Genomic DNA, 24,157 nt, shown 5'->3' with positions numbered 1-24,157 from the left:
CATTTTTCAAAGACTAATAACAATAATTTCAATTGCATGAAAGTCAATGAGAGATTATAAATAAAAGCATTCCAATTTGAATCCTCATGGCTTTCCCTTGTTCTTTTTTTTTTTTTTTTTTTTTTCCCAAAACAATGAGACACAACTTTTCCTGCTCTAATTATGTGAGTTTCTATTAGGTTTCTCTCACTTTACCTAAAAATATTTTTTACTTTGAAAATAACAAAAGAACAAAGTTTCTCTCCAAGCTAGTTTGGAGAGAAATTCTTCAAACTTCTCATATATTTCTTTTTTGAGTGTGAATTTTGAAAATCTAACCTTTGAATTTCATGTTCCGTATGTTCTTAACATACATATCAAATCGGATATTATTTACCTTTTGATCAATTAACTTATTTTTTATATACAACTTTAGATTACAAAAACTTGAAATTATAACATTTATTTGATGACATAGTAATTGACATTTTATTTTCTTGAAATTTTGTAAACATTATGGATGTAATAAGAACATGCAATCCAACAGTTAGATTTTCAAAATTCACACTTAATATAAATATATATTGATCTTTGTTCATAACAAAATACATTTTTAAATAGTTTTCATTCTTAAAAACACGTTTCTCAAGTTTTTAAGGGTTCGTTTGGTAATGTTGTTTTAGTAACGTTATTTAAGTATTATGAAAATATGTGTAGGTGAAAAAGTGTTATGAAAATACGTGTTATTTTATTTAAACTATGAAAACTGTTGTTTAAACAACACTGACAAACATGCCCAAAAACACAAACCATAGCAGGTTTTTAGTTAATTCAAAATTTTTTTTTGAGGAAAAAAAAAAAAAACTTGGATGATCTTTATTTCAAGTTATATCTATTTCACGGTTTTGATTTTTGATTTTTGATTTTTTATGATAGTTAGGGGTGGAAGGTATTTTCTGAACCCAACAATCTATGCAACTTTGAATTTGAAACAACAATCTATGCAACTTTAAATTTGTAAAATTTAATGTTAAATATGAAATACACCAAAATAATCAAAACTTTAAATGGAGGGCATTCTCATTGGTAGAAATCTCACAGTGCGGTACAATAATGCAAATGCAAACAATGAAACGTCAACGTGGCTGAAAATCACAGCGAGTTGTCCTTGTTAATCTACACGTATGAAGAAGAGCTGGATCATTATTATTCATTCTAGAAAAGAAATTAAAAACGTCAACGGTCTCAATAAAGAAAACAAACCAAAAAAAAAAAAAACAAAAAAAGAATCCTAAAATTTCAAACGTTGCGTGCGGTAAGTGTCACTGGTCCACGGTCGGAAACCCGAACTAACTTAATATATTTATATTAGAAATGTATTCCACAAAAGACGAAAATTAAATTACTTTACTCTCTTTCTTTTAAAAAAAAATTAAAATTTAAAAAAGAAAAACCTTTTGTCGTAAAAAGCAAATTACTATATAAAAATCCTCACATTTTCGCAAATTGTGATTTGTGGAAAACAAACATAGAGACAGACAACAACAACAAAGACCCATTAATGGTCATCAGTCATCACCGATAAAAACAAGATACCATCTTCTTCAACGATTTTTATATCCGGGTAATTCGCGTAAGTTCCGGACCTCGTGCACAATTTTTTATTTTTTTTGAATAAATATTTATTTTGCTTTTTGGTTTCAAAATTTTTGTTGTCTTTTTCGTGATTCTGAGCAAAACCCATATAGTTTATGGTTTTAATCTGATGGTGTGCGGAGACATTTGGCTTGGAAATCTCAAATGGGTATATGTTTTTTTTTTTTTTTTACCCTTTTGGATTGTGCTTTGGTTTGTGTTTTTTTTTCCTTTGATTGGTAATGGATTTTGATTTGGTCTTTGTTCTGTTGCTAGATTTGATTGCATTGTTGATTTATTTTTAAGTGGGAAAGGTAAATTTTGACAAGACCCAGTTTTGCATCTGGTTGGAATTGGCTGGGATTTTTGTGGGTTTTTTTTTTTTTTTTTGGTTCTTATACCTTACTTTTATTCTTCGATGGTTGTTCTAAGTGGGAAAGGTAGTTTTTGGCACATCGAGCTTTAAATTTTATAAAAGATGTTTCTTTGATTGATATTTTGAGATGGGCAACTGTTCTGGATTCTTATCTTGACTGTTTAGGTACTTGATTTAAACTGGAGAATGATAGTTTTTGGAAAAATTCAGTTTGGCACTTGGTTGAACATGCTAAGTTTGTTGGAATTGTGAAATGAGATTTTTCTTGTTTCATTGATTCGAGCATAGATTTTTGACTGCTTGATAGTTTATGCATATGGATATGGCTCTTTTGTCAAAACCCACTTTGAGTTTGTTTGCGTTTTGCTAAATTTGTAGGAGATTTGGTTAAATGAGGTATGGTGGAGGAATTGTGTGAAATTTTTTAGTTTTGGATTATATGTGCTTGCTTTTCTCTTTATTATTTACGTTTTGTACAAATTTCTAAATCTGAAACACTCTTCATTTGGGAAATTTCATCTGTTATAAACAACCTTCATCTGTGTTCTTTCCTCATCTTGTTCTCGTTAAAAGTTTGCTAAAGGCATTGGTTGGTATTAGTATAAATGTGCAATTCCCTATAAGTGTTATGGGGGAACGGTAAATTTGTAAACTTATTTCTGTTGCTAAGCGCTGCTTCTTATATCCTGTCTACTTTACATGTTTTTTCATGGGGAGGATCGTTGACATTGTTGTACTGCAGAGTATAATTGACCTACTGGGGTTGTATGAAGCAAAACAATAGATTAACTTCTGAATGTTGCCTTACTATCTTAAGTTGTTAGGATAGGTGACTAATTATATGTGTTGGGAATCGGAGTATGGTACACTCTAGTAGATAGAGGTCCACTAATTCTTCAATAAGTGTCTGGAATAATAAGTTGTATCTCTCTAGTTGGTGGAGTTATAGTCTCCTATCAAAAGTAAGAATAGCACCTTTGAAATGTGAATTAAATAGGATAGCTGGGTTTTAAGCATACACATAGGGTATTTTTTGTGGGTTGTGAGTTTCCAATCAGTTGATCAGGTATCTGTTCCAACTTATTTATCAAAAAAAAAAAAAAAAAACTGTTCCAACTTATCTGATCCAAGTTATGTTTATACTGAAAGCAATAATAGGTTGCATTGATGACACTGCCCCAAGTCCATTAAACCCCTTACAGCGGTTGTAGTTGAAAATGAAGTTACATATTGCCTCCATCTTGTATGCGTTAAGTGCATCCCATTGCTATGTATATATTTCTTATTTGGTTCTCATGTGAAAGTTTAAATGCATATTATGCTATAATATATAAGTAATGTTCTTTCCCATTGATGTCTTTATATTTCTGACAGAACAACAGGAACATAGTTGCTTGGAAGAGAAATAAATGGGGAGTTAGTCACACTTCTGAGTCTTAGTGATTGACCTAGAAATATAATTGGATTTGGATCAGCAATGGCTCCTGGAGGCAGTGCTTGCAAAGAAGTCCTTGAGTCTTATTCTACTGATTATGATGTAGCAATGGCAAAGCTGGATAATAATAGTACACCTACTAGAGCTACAACTGGCTCAGGTGGAAAACAAGGGATTTATTCGACTAATGGTGTGCACGAACTGCTTGAGTGCCCTGTCTGCACATGTTTGATGTACCCTCCAATTCACCAGGTATGATTTTAATTCCCTTATGTTGTATTCCTGATCTTATCTTTGATTTGTTTCAGAAAGTAGGGCCCATTTTTCAGTGGATCTGTCTGATGTACATTTGGTTTGACCCCTTCAAGTACTATACAGTTATGCATGGAAGATCTTTTGGACTTATATGGTTCGAAAGATTGTTTTGCTGATGACTCTCAATATATATGAGATTAGTAGAACTCTGTTTTCTACTCCACTTTTAAGGTTTTATTGAAGATTGAAATGCTTCTGCAAACCAATTACTATATACCAGTAACTTTCCAAACATTATCAAATATACATATAATGTAGGATTGTTTCAGTTGAAAAGTGTAAAAGGAAAATTAAATTGTTGCGAAAAACACGCTTCTGGGTTGAATCATAATGGTAGTTTCTTTTTTCCTCTTTTTTTTGGGGGTCTCACTTAAAAAAAATGTCACTGTTAAATTACTGATTGTCCCAAAAGCTTAATCTATTGGGATATGATAAATTTAATCATTTAACCACACAATTCTAACACTGCCCCGTATGCGTGGGCTCAAACTACCTGTTAATAGGTGAGGCCTAACGCTTGTGATTTAAATGGGAGGTAAAGTGGAGGAGACAAGGATCAAACTTAGGACCTATTGCTCTAATAATATGTTAATTACTGATTGTCGCAAAAGTTTAAGCTATTGGGATATGGTAAATTTAGTCATTTAACCACACAATTCTAATAGTTACGTTTAATTTTGTTATAATTGCATTATACTAATAGCTTAGCCTACAAGGAGTCTTGCCTTAATGTTCTCATTGCGTACGGAATTAGTGGACTCTTGCTCATAGGAATTGAAGTTTAGGGGTGTCACAGCAACTATGCATGTGTTTTTAGTATCATTAACAACACCTATGCATTAATCAATGAGTCTTTGTGCACTTCGTTAGTATTATAATTTTAATTGTTCCAAATAAATTTCTACATTGTTGATGTGTGATACACCTTGCGGAAGGAAGGTTAGTGTTAAGGCCCTTTTGGCTTATGAATGTATTATTAGGTGGTTAGATTTGGAGACCATCTTTTAAGGTAGCTGAATAGCTTATGCATGAGAGAGGTTTTGGAAGCTTGGTTGCTGTATGGCTAGGGGTTGGATTTGGAATAAATTATAAAGTGCAAAAAAATTGCTTTATTTTGTGATTGTAGTAGAGTATCTTTTTGGTGCAAGTGATTTAACCTTTTAATGTGATTTTGGAAGATTAGCATTTTTGTCATTCAAATGTCTATTGACTAATCTTTCCAAAATTACATTAAAAGGTATGAATGTGACACTTTCTTTTTATTAGCATTTTTGTAGCTATCAAACAAAAAAAAACTAATTGACTATTCAATAACTTGTGACACCTTTCTTTGATAAACCAAGTTTGAATGTCAATTTAACCTATTGAAACTGGGAACAAAGAGTCTTGTCCATTTTCTCTTAACATTTGAAATTATTCTTTTTTGACACACACATGCACGTGTACTCTGTAGGTTTTCTAAACTCTCCTTTTTATCTGAATTCTTAATTTGCAGTGTCCAAATGGCCACACGCTGTGTTCAAACTGCAAGATTAGAGTGCTCAACTGTTGCCCAACATGCCGCTATGATCTTGGAAATATAAGGTGTTTGGCTTTGGAGAAAGTTGCTGAATCATTGGAACTCCCATGTACATACCAGAGTTTGGGTTGTAATGATATCTTCCCATACTACAGCAAGCTTAAGCATGAGCAACATTGTCGATTCCGTCCATACAATTGCCCTTATGCCGGATCTGAGTGCTCTGTTACGGGTGATATCCCAACTCTTGTTGCACATCTCAAGGATGATCACAAGGTTGACATGCATGATGGCTGTACCTTCAACCATCGTTATGTTAAATCAAATCCACATGAAGTTGAAAATGCCACATGGATGTTAACTGTAAGTATTTTTTGCTCTGATTTTATAATCTAATTAGCTATATTGACTTGTGTAATTTCTCTGGACCATCCATTTCCATCTCTCTTCTTGTCTATGTTTTATTGGCAGATGAGGGAGATGGCCTGGGTTCTGAGCTGTATGGTTCTCTAAATAATTTAGTTTTGCAAGATTTTTTTTTTTTGGGGGAAATGATATGATCCTATCTTATCTCATATTTCTTACAATAACAATAAAGCCTTAATCCCAAACTGTTGGGGTTGGATATGGATCCTCAACAAATTAGTTAGGGTTGAACTCATATATTCTTTTTCTCCATTCTATTTTTTTTTTTTTTAAAGTCATACTCTTTGTTATTTCCTTAATTTACATGTCCTTTTGTATTACTTCTACTAATGTTATTTTTGGTCTTCCGATACCTTTTTTCATTCCCTCAACTTATCCCATATTTCTTGTTTTTGTTTACTATATTTTGGTATCACTAACTGTGGATAAATGTTATTGATGATAGCAATATTTGGTCATGCTAAGCCATCAGGTGGAGTATGAGGTTGTGGGTTCAAAACCCATTGGATGCATGTTTAATTAATCAAGCAAAAAATGATTTAGACATTCTAAGCATGCATTATTGAAGATAGTGATTATCTGACTCGATCTTAATTTAAAACGTGTTTAAATGAAATTATAAAAACGATTCCTAATTCCTTTGATGTTGGAAACTGGTAATAATTTGCTTTAGTGGTTTCATGAGCTTTAGGTTGCGTTTGGGAATAGATTATAAAGCTAGCTTATTTTTGCTACTATTCATAGGTTCCACTGCACTTTTTAGTTCTATTCATGGGTCTCACTGTACTATTTTAGCTAGTTTTTACCTTTATCTACAGTACTTTTAGCAAAAAATTTTTAGTTTCAGTTAAATAAGCTGTTCCTAAACGAACCCTTAGTATAGACATCTTGAAGAACATCTCATATTTCAAGGAATTCTTTGTCCTTGTCATTTTAACCAAATTTCATTGTAGCATTTAGTTGCATGAAGAGTGAATTTCTCCTTAGATTCAGCTCTTTATTACATTTTATTGGGGGTAAATTATAAATGTTCTCCTTGGGAGTAGGGGAATTAGCTTTTGGGAAACCATAACTATGGATAATTGCTCCTTATGTTTTGGAGTAAAATGAAATATTCATATTTTTCATTTTAATTGGTAGGGTCTCCCAAGTAATGCACATGTTTGCTTGACATGTGAAATTTAGCCCTCAGTATCCTCAATGGGCCTTAAAGCTTCATGGGGAGGCCATAGAACAACTTTGTTTCATAACAGGTTAGCTTTGATCCTGCCTGTTCTGAGGGCTAAATTTGGTGCTTCATATGATACGTGCGTGTCACATGGGGAATTTATCAAGTTGGATTGAAAATTTGACAATTTCATTTTTACTTAAAACGACAAGGTTTGATGACTGTTTCTGAAGGACAAGGAAGTAGTAGTTATTCCCAACAACAAAGGGGCAATTTATAATTTGCTCTCTCTCTCTCTCTGTTATGAAAATTTATTGCACTCCCTATACAATGTTTTAATTGACCTTTGTGCAGGTTTTCAATTGTTTTGGAAGACAATTCTGCTTGCATTTTGAGGCTTTCCAGCTTGGTATGGCACCAGTCTACATGGCCTTCCTAAGATTCATGGGTGACGAGAATGAGGCAAAGAAATTTAGCTATAGTTTGGAAGTTGGTGCAAATGGTCGTAAGCTCATATGGCAAGGAATTCCAAGGAGCATCCGTGATAGTCATAAGAAAGTACGTGACAGTCAAGATGGCCTCATTATTCAGAGGAATTTGGCTCTCTACTTTTCTGGTGCAGAAAGGGAAGAGCTGAAGTTGAGGGTTACCGGCCGAATATGGAAAGAAGAATAACAAAATGGATGGGTGGTGATTGTTGTGGCGATTGTACAGTAATTTTATGGGGTTGCTTCTTGTGGCAATGAGTGAAACTTTAGTTACTACGATTAGGCTTCTCTTTATGTTTACACGATGCCTCTGAAATCGATGCCTCTGTAATTGGAGTGGTATGTCAGCTGCCCTGCTCTGGAGAGACTCCTGTTGAAACTTAGTGTACAAGCTGGAAACGTTAATTGGTCAAATTGTGGTGCTAAAAAGATTCATTTGGTACTATACAATGCATGTGTTTTACATCTTATTGTTCTTCTCCTGTTAATATTTTGTGCAGAAAATTTAAATCTTTAGTTGTGGACTATGATTTGGACTTAGTTTGGATCTAGTACCTCCAGTGTATTGAACTTGTTGCAATGTTAACATGTGGTCAAAAGTGGACACACATTATCATCTCAACTGGTTCAATGTACTGGAACCAAGATACTTGAACCCATCATCATCCATCATCCACCATCCTTCTCTCTTGACAAATGGCATTTTCACAATAGTTAAATGTTCTATCATTTGTTAACTCTACTGCCTCTACTTATATACATCACTCCAGGATTGCTAAATGTCAAGCAATCAGTCCTTTCTCTTACCATTTATTTTAATAGTTAAATGGATGAGATTTTAGTCTCCTAGTATCTTTTGGCGAGTTAATTTCTTCAACATTAATCATATCGTTAACGAGAAAACTGAAAAACTAAAACGTGTGGATGCTGAAATTGGGAGAAAGAATTATGCAAGCACGTGTTTTCCTGTTTAGTTAATGTCAACACTTGATTTGATGAGGAATTGAAAAGATTGGGAAGTGCTGGTTGAGCATGACGAGACCTTTGCGTCTCTGTGATTAGGAAATTTGAAGGTCCATCTTCGCCTGATGAGGCCTTTTTTTTTTTGGTTGTTGTTGTTGTTGTTGTTGTTGGGGTTTAGTGTAATAATTTTTCATTTATTCTAATTCGAGGTTTACACGTTTGTCCACCATATTATGTATTTAGTGTCCGTTTGAGAACAACTTATTTAACTGAAATTAAAAACTTTTTACTCGCCTAGTATCTTTTGGTGAGTTAATTTCTTCAACATTAATCATATCCTTAACAAGAAAACTGAAAAACTAAAACGTGTGGATGCTGAAATTGGGAGAAAGAATTATGCAAGCACGTGTTTTCCTGTTTAGTTAATGTCAACACTTGATTTGATGAGGAATTGAAAAGATTGGGAAGTGCTGGTTGAGCGTGACGAGACCTTTGCGTCTCTGTGATTAGGAAATTTGAAGATCCATCTTCGCCTGATGAGGCTCTTTTTTGTTGTTGTTGTTGTTGTTGTTGGGGTTTAGCATTATAATTTTTCATTTATCCTAATTCGAGGTTTACAAGTTTAATTCGAGGTTTACAAGTTTGTCCACCATATTATGTATTTAGTGTCCGTTTGGAAATAATTTATTTAACTGAAACTGAATTTTTTTTGCTGAAAGTACTCTAAATAAAGGTAAAAGTTAGCTGAATAGTATAGTGAAATCCATAAATAATTCCAAAAAATACAGTGAGACCCATGAGTAATAGCAAAAATAAATTGAAAGTGGAGATAAAGTGAAAAATTTAGCTCATCCCAAACGCACACTATAACTACTAATATGGCCGAGAATGTGATGAGGCTAGCTTAAAAAAATTAACAAATTCAATACTATTAAGTGTTCATTTATTTAGGTGTTTACTTTTTGGAGCTAGCCGCATCACACTCCTAACGGTATTAATAGTTTTAAATGCATAATATGCTGGACAAACATGTAAATCTCAAATTGGGATAAATGAAAAATTATAACACTAAACCCCCCTTCCTAGTATAAAAGTCTCATTACATGCGTTTCGTGCGTGTGATGATGCTAGTATATTGTAATTTGTTACGTAGAATAACCTTAGTATATTGCTTCAGTTAAGCTGTGTTAAAAAAATCAAACGATAATATCCATAAAATCAAATGATAATACAGTTTAGATAGGATTGTACTACATAAACGTGAACATGGTGTACTGAGAAGAAACTCAAGGATAGTTGATAACTACAAAGTCTTATACTTTCAACTCGTAAAAGAACTTCGTTGTGAATTTAAAATCTCTGAAGCATTCCATAAAAAAAAAAAAAAAAAAATAAATAAATCTTCGAAGCATTAATAAATCCAATTGAATGAACAACATCTTTCTTAGTACCCAAAAAAAACACACACACACAAGCAAAAATATAATTTGGGATCAAACCTTTAAAAAGTAGTACTTAAAAATAAAAAACGACCTTGTTAAGAAATAGAGGTACATGGTTGCTCAACAGCACTGGATTATTGATAAATACATAACATTTTAATTTTATAACCGTAAATAAATCCTCCTCTACCTCACTACTATTGTTAATTGTGCACAAACCTCTTGCCCATCAATTATGATGTCAAAGTTCTTTATCTGTAAAGTCGGCTTCTTGTCAATTTCTTTAGTCGGGTTGTGATCTTGTAGAAGAAGTACATAGGTTCTTGGAACTCATCAGCCAACTCTTTGAACTGGAGATCTATAGAGAAACTAAAGAGGCCGGGAAAAAAAAATATTGAATGTGAACATTCAAAATAAGCGGGTAAGAGAGAATGCAGAAACATGGAAATGAAGACCAAATTTTAGCAATCTTTGTGAGGAAACCTTTCTCCGTTTGCGTCTTTATTTTGCTCTGGTTTTGGGCATTTCAAACATAGAAATGCATATTTTTTTTGGAAACATGGAACTTGTTTGTTAGGCCGATGTGTTTTATACTAAACTTTAAAATTTATTTTACTATTTGTGGATAAATTTAAGGTGTATTCCCTCTAAATCATTTAAAGCATTAAAGGAAATCGTAGGAAGTAGCCCACTTTTACATAGATTAAAGTGCATATGTTTTAACCAGGGTTGTCCATCCTGACCTGCCACTCGACCCACTCGCCCAAACTGTCTGACCCAGACTAAAAATTGCGCCCGACCTGACATTGGCAGCAGATTTCCACTTTCAAAAACCGAAACTGGCGAGTTAGTTTCGCATGAAAAACTTACTCCAACTGACTTGACTGACCGACCTCCCCTCCGAAGCTTGTCGTTCATCTCTCTCCCCCTCTTTCTCAAACGCAGATCTGACGAGACCTATCGAGATCCAATGAGATCTTGATGAAATCTGTCAAGATCTGACGAGATTCGACTAGTTCTAGATGAGATCCGTTGAGATCTGGCCAATTTTCAACAAGATCTGGCCATCGCTGTTGCTCCATCAATTTCGACCGAAACTGACTTGACCCATGGTTTTCGACAGTTGGTGATGGGTCAGCTTTCTTGTCACCCAAAGTTGTCAGGTTGGTTTCGGGTTGGGCACAAACCCGACTAGTGAACAACCATAGTTTTAACGTAAGGGTAAAAAAAAAGTTACGAGTTCCATATCACATCACTAAGTATGCTTACGAATTTGTTAAGAAAGTAACATTCATTTTTCTTATTAATATTTGTAAATCATGGTGTCAACCAAAAAAAAAAAAAAAAATACAAAATTTAATCTGACATGAGATAAATATATATGTATGTATTTACGTATGTGGGGGTCGGGTCAGGCCTTACAATTAAAAAAAAAAACTTGATCCGTCAACCAACCCAACCCTTTGCTTTAAAAGTTGAACTTGTCCAACCTGCTTGCAAATTGATATCATATATGAATCATATGATATACGTGCGAAGTGGGGTTGGATGGAGTGGAGTGCATCCAACGGTTTGGGCAGATTGAAATAACACGGATATAGGTTAGTCATCAGACTCATCACTCATCACCAAACATTTTCTAGGAAAGTATTAGATAAAAAATTGAAAAACACCCATTGACGTCGAAGTCTTTGGCTTCTTGTGTTGGACCTAATTGCCAAATAATAGCTGAAAGTAAGTAACAGGAGTAAGTCAATAGTGATCCCCACAAAGAACGCGCTTTGTATTATTAGAGCATTTGTAAAAATAATGTAATGGACTGTTTGATGGTTTATATGCAGGAATGTAGGATGCTGGTGACCTATTTCAACTCACATGACTCGCAAGACCATTTTGTCTGCATTCATATCTGGAGTAGGACAAAATGAGAAAAAGTGGATCAAGTGCGTAATCATCACCTCTCATGCTCTATGGAACATTGTCATTTGGGCTTTTTGATTAGCCCATGGGTACCACTAGAACATAGCAAGCTTGATTGCCTAATTATACCTCATGCATCATATTCCTAATTTCCTATGATTATTGATGATGCAGAAAATCCTCAGTTGAACTCTTCATCTATCTAGATGGACAACGTTAACACAGCAGCTATAAGATCCTGTAAAAAAGGATAAGGTTGTTGGAGCACACCGGTGTGGTGTGTGCCAAAGGGCCTCCGATGAGCTAGTTAGTAAGATCAGAGCTTAACTGTACGGAGGAATTATTATTTGGCTGGAGAATTGTAGTGCATATGTTGCACAAGAGTTGCGTACCTTTGTTTGGTTCTTTGTGCCTTTTTTTAGGTCTTTGCCCCTCATTATGGAGATAAATGTTGACCTTAATGGTCTTGTTTCTATTGAGAATAAATGCTAGAACGTTATAGGATTTAATGTTCTTCTGCCCATTGGTCCATCTGTTACGTTTTTGTTTGTCTATCAAGTGAGCTGCTACTCGTGTCATTTAGGGGAAGCTCCTTTAATTCTGACTATCCTCGTCCATAGGATGGATGGGAGCAATGGCAGCTCCAGAAATTTTTTTTAGGGGGGTCATTAAGAAATTTAAATTAAAAAAATTTAATAAAAAGAGAACTTAAATATATCGAGTTATCGACAAAAAGAAACATAAATTTTTACAATTTCCTTCTACAAGTTTTCAAATTTTGAATTGTTAAACGATAGTTCATTATGAGTATTTATTGCTAATGTGGATAGCCATGACCATTTTATTTTGTTAAGTTTATTTAAACTTTTATTTTTATGCGGTTATTATTATATATTTGTCATTGTTTTTATAAGAATATTTTAAACTAAATGACTAAACTCAACTCATTAGCTCTATATTAATTATTGATGCACACAACCACACTCATTCATATATAAAATACTCTGTAATTCACTACATGTTTACTTAACCAATCAAATACTTAAATAATTACTAACTTTGCAATTTTTTTCTTGATTTTTTCTAACTTTACGACAAAAAGTTATTATAACATGATAACTTTGAAGAAAAAATGTGAAGGAAAACTATTTTGAGTGTGTTTGGTAAAGTGGGGAGGAAGGAAAATAAATGGTAGGACTCGGGTGTTTTCTCCCCAAAATAGAGAGGAAACTGAATGAAGAAAATGAGACTGCTTAATGGATAAAAATGGCCATGTCCCGTTACTTTTTTTTTTTTTTTTTTTTTTTTTGATTTCCTGGGCTGTGGGTGGGCATGTTACCTCTTTTTTTTTTTTTTTTTTTTTTTTTTTTTTTTTTTTTTTTCTGGGCTGTGGGTGTGATAATTTTTTTTTCTTTTGTTTAACTAGACATGATTTTTTTTTTTGGGACATGATTTTTATTTTTTAATAAATTGGGTGATTGCTTTTTTTTTTGGTTGTTTGTCACTTTTTTGTTTTAATTGGCCATCATTTGTTAACAATGATTTATGAGTAAATTTATATAAACTCACTTTTTTCATCACTCTACTTTTCCACTTCCAACCAAACAAAAATGGGGGAAATTAAAATTTTTTCTATCCTCCCATTTTTTCATTCTCTCACCATTTTCTATTCTCTCACTTTTTCACCCCTCCAACCAAATGGACCCTTAGAGTCAGAAATACTTACAGTAAGCGTGTAGTGTATAAGATTTAAGTCAAGGTATGCAAAAATATTTTTAAGAAAAAAATTAATGTATTAAACTAACAAAAATATATATAATTTTTTTTTTTGAAGTCAAGGGGTTCATTTGAACCCCCTGAGCAAAGTGTAGAGCTGCCCCTGGATGGGAGTAATTTATTTCTTCTTTTGCTATATGAAGGACAAGGGTGATTTAATTTCTCCTCTTCAATTATACCCCATGTATCTTTGCTCACCTAATTATTTGCGATCTACTTGAACCTATCGTCATCCACCATCCTTCTCTCCTTAACAAATTGAATGTTCACAACAGATAATGTTCTATCATTTGTTAGCTCTACTACATCTACTTATACATCTCTCCTGGATTGTTAAATGTCAAGCACTTAGTACTTTCTTTTACTGTATGTTTTTATAGTTAAATGGATAATAAGATTTTAGTCTCCTAGTATCTTTTTGGTGATTTAATTTTTTTAACATTAATCATTTTATTAAGAAGAAGAAAAAAAAAAAAACTAGAACATGAGGATACTGAAATTTTGAGAAAAAAATTCTACTAATACGTTTGCATCATGGTTTTGAAATCCATATCGTTCAAACTTCAAAGAATTGGAGCATAGAGAGGTTTAAGGTTTTTAAAGTCGAACTATAGTCGAACCGCGATAACATCATAATTAATTTAATAGTTATTTAATACAAAAATAATTAAAATAAATGTGTAAAATTATGTAATATTGACTAAATCAATATTTAAAAATTCTTCTCTCTGTCCCTGAGCCGAACCTTCTCTAATGCCTCAGTAGTCAATGGATGATTTGGTTATCGTGACAGGTTTCACCTCATAAGCCTCCATGGACTCCCTCAAAATTGTATTGACCACCTCATCATGATCTTCATGGTACTCATCTAACGTTGCATGCAATATGATCCCTCAACAATTGGCAACCTTGATGTGCTAGTTCATCAAGCAATCCTTGATATATCTTGTCTTGTGCTTCAACTTGGACATACATGTTAATAAGCGAATATGACAAGCGAAATATTGCGATAGCAACTGAACTCACGTTTGGAGAGCTTGTCATGTTCACTTTGCGTGAATCACAATTGCCAAAGGCCCGTGGAAACTCGTCCTCCAACCCAATTAAACCTACTATATTTTATTTTATTATTTTAAGCATGATCCAAGCCCATTTAACATATGTTAGAGGTATTGTGTAGGCCCAATTCTATTGTTAGCCCATGTATGCTTAACCCTAGTTATCTCTCTCTATATAAACCCTACTTAGGGTTCATTGTAACTTAGGGTATGTTTGCCGTTTGGTATGTTGTAATAACTCCTGTAATGGAATAGTTATTCATGTGTAATAACAATTCGGTCATTTGGTTGCATCTTTATTACATGGATTAGTTATTACGTTGGAATGACTATTCTTTAAATTGAAGAATAGTTATTCTTCTTTAAAATGGATGTAATAGCTATTACTTAGTATATATAATAGGTTTTAAAATTAATATATTTCCAAAAATATAAAGTTTCCTTATACATCATCTTTTACAAGCTTTCCATATGTAACAACCAAACTTATGAATAGTAATAGTTATTCCATTACAATGTCTTCTATTCCCAGTAATAAAGATTACTATTCCTAATGTAATCTACATTCAGTGTACCAAACGTACCCTATAATATAATAGTTATTCTTACGATTTAGTTATTCAGTAATTTCATTATATTTTTAATACGGGAAATAGTCATTCTTTATGAATAGTTATTTTTTAAAATGAGGAATAATTATTCCTCTTTAAAAGGGTTATAATTGCTATTTCTTAGTTGGTATATTAATTTTTAGAATTAATATATTTCCAAATAAACAAACTTTCTATATGCACATAACAATTATAAAAATAAAAAGTCATAAAAAAATGACTAGTCAGTCTTTCAAATTTAAAAAACATTATTTTTTAAGAAATAATTATATGAGTAAGATATTTCCTAAAATATATCTTAAGTTTTATTCTTTTTTTTGAGAATCATGTTAAGTTTTATTCTAATGTTAGAATTTAGACAATTTGATTTAATCATTTCATTGTCTTCAGAGTTCTATTCTTGTATTGTCACCAAACAAATGAACAGTAATAAGTATTACATTACAACATATTGTATTCATTATAATATCAATTCATACTCTTATGTAATCATCATTATAAACTACCAAACGTGCCCTACGTAAATTGATAATATAGTGAAGATGTATCTGTTAAGGATTACTCTTTGTGGATGTAGGCCATTAGGCCAAATCACATAAACCTTGTGTTTTCTCTCTTTTGTCTATATTCTCTTTCTCCACGCTTATAAAAGGGAATTTGAAGAAGTGTGATTTAAAGGGTATGAGTAAACATTTTTTTTATAATAAAATTCTTTATTTGAGGAAGTGTCATATAAAGGGTATGAAAAATTCATTATTTGAGAGGCAAGGTAGACACAATAAAATTCTTAAGTATTAATAAAAATAATGATTGAAAACATTCTTTATTTGACAAATTAACTATAACTTAATAAAGATGTGTCATCTTTCATGACATTAAAATCATTTATAATTGATTTTGAACTAAATTCTTTAGAAATCACTTACTCAAAAACTCATTGTCCATCTTGTTATGAAACTTACAAGTCTAAAAACAATAATTTAATTTAGTTTAATTATCCAAGCCACTACTATTAATTAAACAAATAATTTAAAATTTTACTTTTATCAAATTAAATAATAAATTTAATTTAAGTGTTAACTAGGCTGCCGTACGAAACAATCTGTGGTTGCTTTAGGTTTTTTATTATTTAATTTTTGGTTTGAATTAGATTGTTGCTTAGCTGGAAACCATTAAGTGTTTTTGTGTTGTGCAATGAAGTGTCATCGGTGGTGGTGTCTTGCCTTTTCAAACTTAAAGTACAAATATTTATTGAATTGTAGACTTGTAGTGGGCCAAAATGGCCAAATGGCCATAAAATCCTAACTATCTAGTTAGTAGTTCTAGTTACTAAACTATATTTTTTACTTGCACCTCGAGTCTAAAAGACTCGATTTAGGGCCTATAAATCGAGTCTTTGAGACTCGATTTTCATGGGTTGTTCACATCTGATGTGACATTTTTTTCCATGTGGTGTGTACCTGGAAATCGAGTCTCTAAGACTCGATTTCTAACCCAATTTTTTTTTTTTTTTTTTTTTAAATTTTAAGTCTAATGTACAAGTCGAAATACCCAAAACAAATTTAAGAAACTCCAAACACATCCATCCCAATCCTAGATACTCAGATCAAAGGGAGAGAAAGAGCTCAGAGGGAGAGAACCTCAGCGCGGCCTAAACCTCACCAGCGCGGCCTGGGGCTCGCGCCGGCCTGCGTATCAGAGGCACGCGGCATGGGGCTCGCGCGAGCATGGGTCTCCGATCTCGATCTTCTCTCTTTCTGTTTCTGGTTTTCTTTTTTTTTTCTCTGGGTTTTTCTCTGATGTTCTGGTGTTTCCTGTGATTTGTTCTTATTTATAAGGGTTAGAAATCGAGTCTTAGAGACTCGATTTCCATGTGGTCCACGTAGAAAAAGATGCCACATCCGATGTAATTAGAGCATGGAAATCGAGTCTATGATGCTTGATTTATAGGCCAAAATCGAGTCTTTTAGACTCGAGATGCTAGTAAATAATATAGTTTGGTAACTAGAACTACTAACTAGATAGTTAGGATTTTATGGCCATTTGGCCATTGTAGTGTGTTAAGTCCAAAAAAGAGAAAAAACTACTTTACTTTAGAGATGCAGACAACAGAACATAGATAGAGAGAGTGAGAAACTCATACCAGACCAAAGATTGCAACGGAGGCGAAGCTGTGGAGGTGGCGTAAATGTCGAGTGGGGCTAATTTGTTGGTGGCTATCATGGCCACTTGCTCGGTTGCAGCTAGCGGCGTAAAAACAATTTTTTTTTTTTTTTTTTTTATACAAATGGCAGTGAGCCTCCTGAAGTGTGGATCTTTGAGGTTAGGAAGTTTGGGTTGTGTTTTTGTGTATTTATTCGGATTTTGGAGTCCTAATTTACAAGGGATTTGAGTTTTTTTTTTTTTTTCAAAATTGTTTATGGGTCAAAGAATGGGCTGGGTTTTTTTTTTTTTTTTTTTTTTTGCTTGAAAGTAGACCAAATAAATTTTTTTTTTAATTTATTTGAGAGTGTTCCTAATTTTGATTAAGGGTGTTCCTAATTTTTTTTAAAGGGTAAACAAATAAAAACAAAATTTAATTATTATATATATAAAAAAAAAAAAAATTCAGTTCAGGGTGTTCCTGGGAACACCCTGAGTTCAACGTGGCATCACCACTGTCTTGTATAAAAATAAAATAAAAATAATAATAATAAAAATAAAATTTGCATCCTACGTATTGGAGAAATGTAAACTGTAATATATGTATTTTTATTTTAATAATGGTAGCTTGCCACGTGCATACCCTTGCACCTTCTGAATGGAACCTAGCTGTAACATTCTCGTGGGTACATACATAACATAAGGTTGATATTGTTTGTTTTTGTTTTTTGGTTTTTTGAAAAGGTTGACATGGTTTACAAACGTATTGCATGAAAGCTAATTTAGGTGCAACAAAATAACCAGCAACCAAAACGAGAAAAACGAATATGAACTACTAGAACCTCACTGTACTAGAAAGAATGTGTGCTGACAATTTTTCATTCAATGAACTATGTGTATGAGCATAAAAATTATTCGTAAGATATAACATATAAATAAATTATAAAATAGTAAAAGTTGGTGTCATAGGATAGGACGTGCAACGTGGGGGGTACTTTAACGTAAGATTGGAGGTTCTAAAAAGGTTAGTTATGGCAGTTTAAGTCTCCAAACCGAGTTTCCCGCGGATCAGAGAATCATCTGCCTCTGCCCCCCAAAACATAGACCAATCAGAGGGAGACGATGTTCACAGATCATTTTTTTGCTTCCTCTGTTTCCAGATCTCTTTTCTCTGTTCATTCTTGATTCTTCTTCTTCTGCATTTCCCATTATTAAATAACAATTAATTCTCTTCCTCTTTCTCTCAATTTAGTTTTATGTGTCTTGCCTCTTGTCTGGTCTTTGGATCCCAGGTAAAGGCTTATTCTTTTTGTTTTCGTTATTTTTTTATAAATGTTGATCTACATGAATGTTTTTTAATTTTCATATGGTTTGTACATTGGCAATGTTTAGTATTTTTGTCATTATGAAATTTCCTTATATTGATGCTTTGAGATTAAAACAGAGCAGGGGAGCCTTTGAAAATTAGAGAAAAATGTAATTGATTGAATTTCTTTTACAAGTTTTTTTTTTTTTTTTTAATGGACTTTCTTGGCAACCAAACTGATCTCCATTTATTTGTTTGTGAGTTTTCACTAATTTTCGTTTTCATTTTTTTTTTTAAATAATTTTTTCCATTTTAATATATTAGAGTCATGATTTGATATATGGGTTTTGATAGGAACAGTTTTGATACTGGAAATCCACGTACATTGTCTTTGCATGGGTTTTTGAGATTGCTGCATTCAAGAGTTGAATTATGTTCTGCTGCGGAGGTGCAGAGGAAGAAAGCCATGGTCCACCAGCTCACCAATATACTGCACCACCTAGAGGGGGAAATATGTATGGTGGAGGTAACATACTTCAGCCCCTTTTCAAGCTCTATTTAGTGTTATTTTCTCAAATTTCATTTCATTGGCTTGTTTGATTACAATTTTATGATCCATGTTAGTACAAAAGGATAAAATTGCATTACACAACAAAGAAAAATGTCCGAATGATTTCTACTTTGCTGTAGAGGCATCAAGACGAAAATTTTTGTTTCTTATTTTATATTTCTTTAGCTAAAGCATATATATTTTAGGCTAAAATATTGTTTTTATCCCTAAAGTTTGCATGATTTTGGTTTTCATTCATAAACTTTAAGAAGTTCATCTTTTCATCCCTCAACTTTGTAAATAGATTTTTACAATAGTTTTGGTACAAAGACAGAACCTTTTACAATAGTTTAGACTTTAGAGATGAAAAACAAACATTTTTAATTGAAAATTGTAACATTTCAATAGTTTAAGGATGGAAAATTAACTTTTTAAAGTTTAGGGGACCAAAATTATATTTTAGCCTAAATTTATTTTATACATAAGTTATACTAGCTAATATGCTCTATGATGAATATGCTTCACACAATTATGTACTATTTCATTGCCAAAAAAAAGAAAAAAGAAAAAAAAGAGGACAATGTATACGAAGTTTAGAACTCTGGACTTTCCTATGGATTTTTTTTTTCTTGATGTTTACTTTACAAACTTATTAGTAATGTAGGCAGCATGTGATTCTTATTTGGATCTCTATCGTGGATAACAATCAAATTACACATTAGATACGTTTTCTGTGTGTGCATGTATTTTGGTAAATGGCCTTAGTTTTTCAGATATTTGAATGATGATGAAATATTGTGTTCTGTGAATTACAGGCAGCGGGAGAGGAGAGCCAAGGGGTTCCAACATGGTTAGAACTGGAGCTCCACAGCAAGTATTACCCATAGAAATACCAGCACTATCGTTGGATGAGTTATATAGGTTGACTGGTAATTTTGGTTCAAAAGCTTTAATAGGTGAAGGTTCTTATGGCCGGGTATTCTATGCAAAATTAAGTAATGGTCAGGCTGCAGCTATAAAGAGGCTGGATACCAGTTCATCACAAGAGCCAGATACTGATTTTGCAGCTCAGGTGAGGTTTTAGGACATTCTATTTTTTTTTTGGTGACGGCAATGTGTTTGGCACTTAATTCTGATGCAATCTCTTTGGCTGCTATCACGGTTCATGCAGTTATCAACAGTTTCGAGGCTTAAGCATGAGCATTTTGTTGAGTTGATGGGGTATTGTTTGGAAGCAAATAACCGAATCTTGATATATCAGTTTGCAACAATGGGTTCTTTACATGACATATTACATGGTACGCCCACTTCTATTATTATTATTATTATTTTTTTTTTCCATTTTCCTTGGTTCACATGTTGTTTGATTCAAAATTTGTTTACTAATGCAGGAAGGAAAGGTGTACAAGGTGCTGAACCAGGTCCAGCTCTAAGCTGGAACCAGAGAGTTAAGATTGCCTATGGGGCAGCTAAAGGCCTTGAGTTTCTGCACGAAAAGGTGCAGCCTCCTATAGTTCATCGCGATATCAGATCCAGCAATGTCCTACTGTTTGATGACTTTCAGACCAAAATTGCCGATTTTAACTTGTCAAATCAGTCTTCTGATACAGCAGCTCGGCTGCATTCAACTAGAGTCTTGGGAACATTTGGCTACCATGCGCCAGAGTAAGCTTTAGCTTTACTCTAATTTAAGCTTCTGTATTGATTTTATTACCCTAATGTAAATACTATTAAATTCCTTTAAAAGTCTCCTGTTGAATACGAAAAGATGAACAGATTTGCCTGAATATATGAAAAGCTGTTACCTTTATCTGGGTTGTATTAAAACATTTCTTGAATGAACTGAACGGACCAATTATGTGTAGACTACAAGTTCCCTACATTTATTTTTGCTCTTAGCTCTTCTTATGTGTCCCTAGTGAAAGACACTTTATTCTGCCTTTCCTTTTTTTTATTTTTATTTTTAAATAAACATTAGTGTTTTCTATTCAGGTATGCCATGACAGGGCAGATAACTCAGAAAAGTGATGTTTATAGCTTTGGAGTTGTTCTTCTAGAGCTCTTGACAGGCCGAAAGCCAGTAGACCATACAATGCCCAAAGGGCAGCAGAGTCTTGTTACTTGGGTATGTTTCCTGCTAGTTTGGTCTATGTATCATTGTCTACCAAATTTTGATTTCAGTTGCTTTTGCCACCCCTATATACATCTGTGATGGGTGTTCTAATTCTACAGGCAACTCCAAGATTGAGTGAGGACAAAGTGAAGCAATGTGTTGATCCTAAGCTGAACAATGACTACCCACCAAAGGCAATTGCTAAGGTTTTCTTCGTTATCCTCTTTTAACATTATTGTTTTACAACGTACAAGTATTTTAAGGATGTGAAATGTGTATTGACTTACTATTAGGATAACCTCCCCTCCTAGGATATCATGTCAAAAGTTTGGCCGGATAGTTAGCAGAAACATCAAAACAACTTCCCTTTTAATTACAGCCACTGCAATTGCAATCTTTAGTTGATCTTGAAACGCAGACAGACTTGCCTGTATTCAGAAGTACCTTTTCCATTTTAGTTCATCTTGATATAGTCTTGAATAATCTCTAACTGTTTTGTTGATTGTATATGAGATATGTAACATATGTTGCTTTCATGTTGCATTCATGTTACTTTCAAACGTTAAATTCAACCAACTGATGTGCTTGAGGCATATTTTTAAGCAAAAGTTCAAGGTGCTTTGTTTTTCAGAAAAGCGTTAACGTTCTTACCTTGCTTTCATGTGATTGTCACAGTTGGCAGCAGTTGCAGCACTTTGTGTTCAGTATGAGGCAGACTTCCGGCCAAATATGACAATTGTTGTGAAGGCTCTCCAGCCACTTCTTAACTCAAGACCAGCAGGCCCAGACTCCCGTGCGTAGAATAATTACCACAGAATCAGAGAAACCTGTCTTCTTTAATTTGTAACTTTTCCCCTCTTTCTTGTAATTGTATTTTCATTATTCTACAATTCACTGAATTAAGCACAGAAGAATTATGTTCTGCTTAAGATCCTGTGAAATTAAAAGCGTAATGTACTTACACCTTAGTGTGTAATGCACGTACAAGGACTATAGCTCATATTTGTTTCCCATGTATGAGAATCAATGACTAGAGTACTTCAAACAGATCATATGAACGTTTGAGCAGCTGGTGGTTTTTTCCCATTTGTTTCTGTGGGATGTACAACTGTACAAGTATTCATTACTCAATTCCAATTATGGAAGGGAAACTTCTCAAGTCCTAGTTAGATCATTGTAACTCTTTATGTTGATTGAAAGGGAAAAAATTGTCTTGATTTAAGGCTCCGATTGAAAGAATGATACACATAGGCAATTGTCACCCCTGATGTGGCAGGCTGCAATAGCAGTGGGTGACACATTGGCACCTCCAAACATGTCAAAACGATATTATAGGTGTCCAATGTGTCAATGAGGTGGACAAATGGGTAGAAATAGAGACCAAAAAGAAAAAAAAATGATGAATTTTTCTTTTGCGTACAGTCAATATATTGATCAATGGCACAAAAGACGTGAATTCGTGTCTTAAAAATTAAGTTATCACTAGCCCTATTCAACAATTGAGTTGTCACAGTTTGAGGGGAATTTCATGTCCCAGGGAAACTCCACATGGATAATCAAAGAAGGAAAAATCTAACAATGTATTCAATAGTGTGTATTGATGGTATTAACATCAAATATCTTTATTTCCATTAAAAATTGTCGGCATCAAATGAGAATAGTATTAGTAGCATATTTATGTTTAGGAGAGAGAGAGAGAGAGAGAGAGAGAGAGAGAGAGAGAGAGAGAGAGAGAGAGAGAGAGAGAGAGAGAGAGTTCAATTAGTGTAAAAAACACTATGAACGTTTAGACTCCCAATTTACAAATTACCAATTCAAGCTTAATGTCAAACAATTAATGTGCGGAATATGAACATAAGGTTAAAACAGAATTGATAAACAATCTAAACCAAATAAAATCACATCCATAGCAGAAATTAAATGGAAAAGATTAAGGGAAGAGAGATGCAAACACAAGGACAACACTCGATGTGTTATCGAAGAGGAAACCAAAGCCCTTGGCGTAAAATCTCTCCGCCGCCTCCAAGCGGTAAACAATCCACTAAAAAATGTAGTTGGGATACATGAACAGCAGAAGACCCTCCAAGTTTAATCTACCCAATATACCTAAGCCCTCTAAGCTTCTACTCCAACGAGGTTACGTCGAACCTATTTCTTCTTTAGCTTATTGGATTCCGCTATTTGACCATAGCATCTACCAATATGAAATTGGTCCCTTCTTAACTGCTTCCCAAACACTAAATGGCCTTCTTACAGATATGGGTATGGTGAGAAAAGGTTTTGGTAATGTACAAGGATTTGACAATGGAGAGGAAGAGAGTAGAGGAATTTGAAGAGTCTCTATGTGAAGATTGTGGATGAATCAATTTTGTTTTTCTCAAGGGTTTCTCACTTAAAATTCTCTCTAGAAGCTCTCTCAATATCGTGGATATAAGGGTATATATATAGTAGGGTGAGAAGGAATGTGAAAAGTCAGTTTTTTCCAAATAGGGTGGTCTGGCAACTTGACCTCGCGATTGGACTGAGTCGCGAGTTCAAGCTGCGAGCTAATGGCCTGGCCAGCCTGGGACTTTTGTCCTGTAGTGCAACAGCTGGCATGACTCTTCAGCTCCCCTGCATGCTCCACACGTGTGCCAACTTTGGTGGCTTGCTAGTCGCGAGTCACCCGCGAGTCCAGCCGCAAGTCTCTGCATCCTTGCACAATTTGAACATTTCTTCACACTCTCTCACTCACTACCTTTACATGATTCCCACCTAAATGCAGGATTACTAATTGCTAAAATACAAGCAAATTTAGCACGGAATAAAACCAACAAGATGGTTGATAAAATTCAACCTTACAAGAGGAAACCTGCATATCTCATCACAGTTTAAGACCATTTTGAGGTTATGTAAACCCCAATTATAATTGCATCAACTGGGTCTATCCACCAAC

The 24,157-nt window shown here is 33.7% G+C and overlaps 2 protein-coding genes across 3 annotated transcripts; both read left to right on the top strand.

Moving 5' to 3' along the window:
• Window positions 1-1,446: 1,446 nt before the first annotated feature.
• LOC126692874 (E3 ubiquitin-protein ligase SINAT2) lies at window positions 1,447-7,811 on the top strand. Its single transcript, XM_050388675.1, has 4 exons — window positions 1,447-1,612; window positions 3,365-3,677; window positions 5,236-5,622; window positions 7,208-7,811. Exons 2-4 carry the CDS (start codon window positions 3,468-3,470, stop codon window positions 7,526-7,528), a joined length of 918 nt encoding a protein of 305 aa, XP_050244632.1. The 5' UTR covers window positions 1,447-1,612; window positions 3,365-3,467; the 3' UTR covers window positions 7,529-7,811.
• Window positions 7,812-17,916: 10,105 nt separating this feature from the next.
• On the top strand, window positions 17,917-22,396 carry LOC126692873 (probable protein kinase At2g41970). 2 transcript variants are annotated; one of them, XM_050388674.1, is made up of 8 exons: window positions 17,917-18,545; window positions 18,920-19,085; window positions 19,925-20,181; window positions 20,281-20,407; window positions 20,501-20,774; window positions 21,102-21,234; window positions 21,342-21,428; window positions 21,898-22,396. In XM_050388674.1, the coding sequence occupies exons 2-8, from the start codon at window positions 18,992-18,994 to the stop codon at window positions 22,021-22,023; spliced, it is 1,098 nt and encodes a 365-aa protein (XP_050244631.1). In that variant the 5' UTR covers window positions 17,917-18,545; window positions 18,920-18,991; the 3' UTR covers window positions 22,024-22,396. The 2 variants fall into 2 exon arrangements, with proteins under 2 accessions (XP_050244631.1, XP_050244630.1); XM_050388673.1 differs by having other exon boundaries at window positions 18,914-19,085.
• The last annotated feature ends 1,761 nt before the right edge of the window (window positions 22,397-24,157 follow it).

The sequence above is a fragment of the Quercus robur genome, chromosome 7 (assembly GCF_932294415.1).
Source record: "Quercus robur chromosome 7, dhQueRobu3.1, whole genome shotgun sequence".
NCBI lineage: Eukaryota > Viridiplantae > Streptophyta > Magnoliopsida > Fagales > Fagaceae > Quercus > Quercus robur.
The sequence above is the reverse complement of the archived record's forward strand: the minus strand, read 5'-3'. Positions and strand labels throughout refer to the sequence as shown.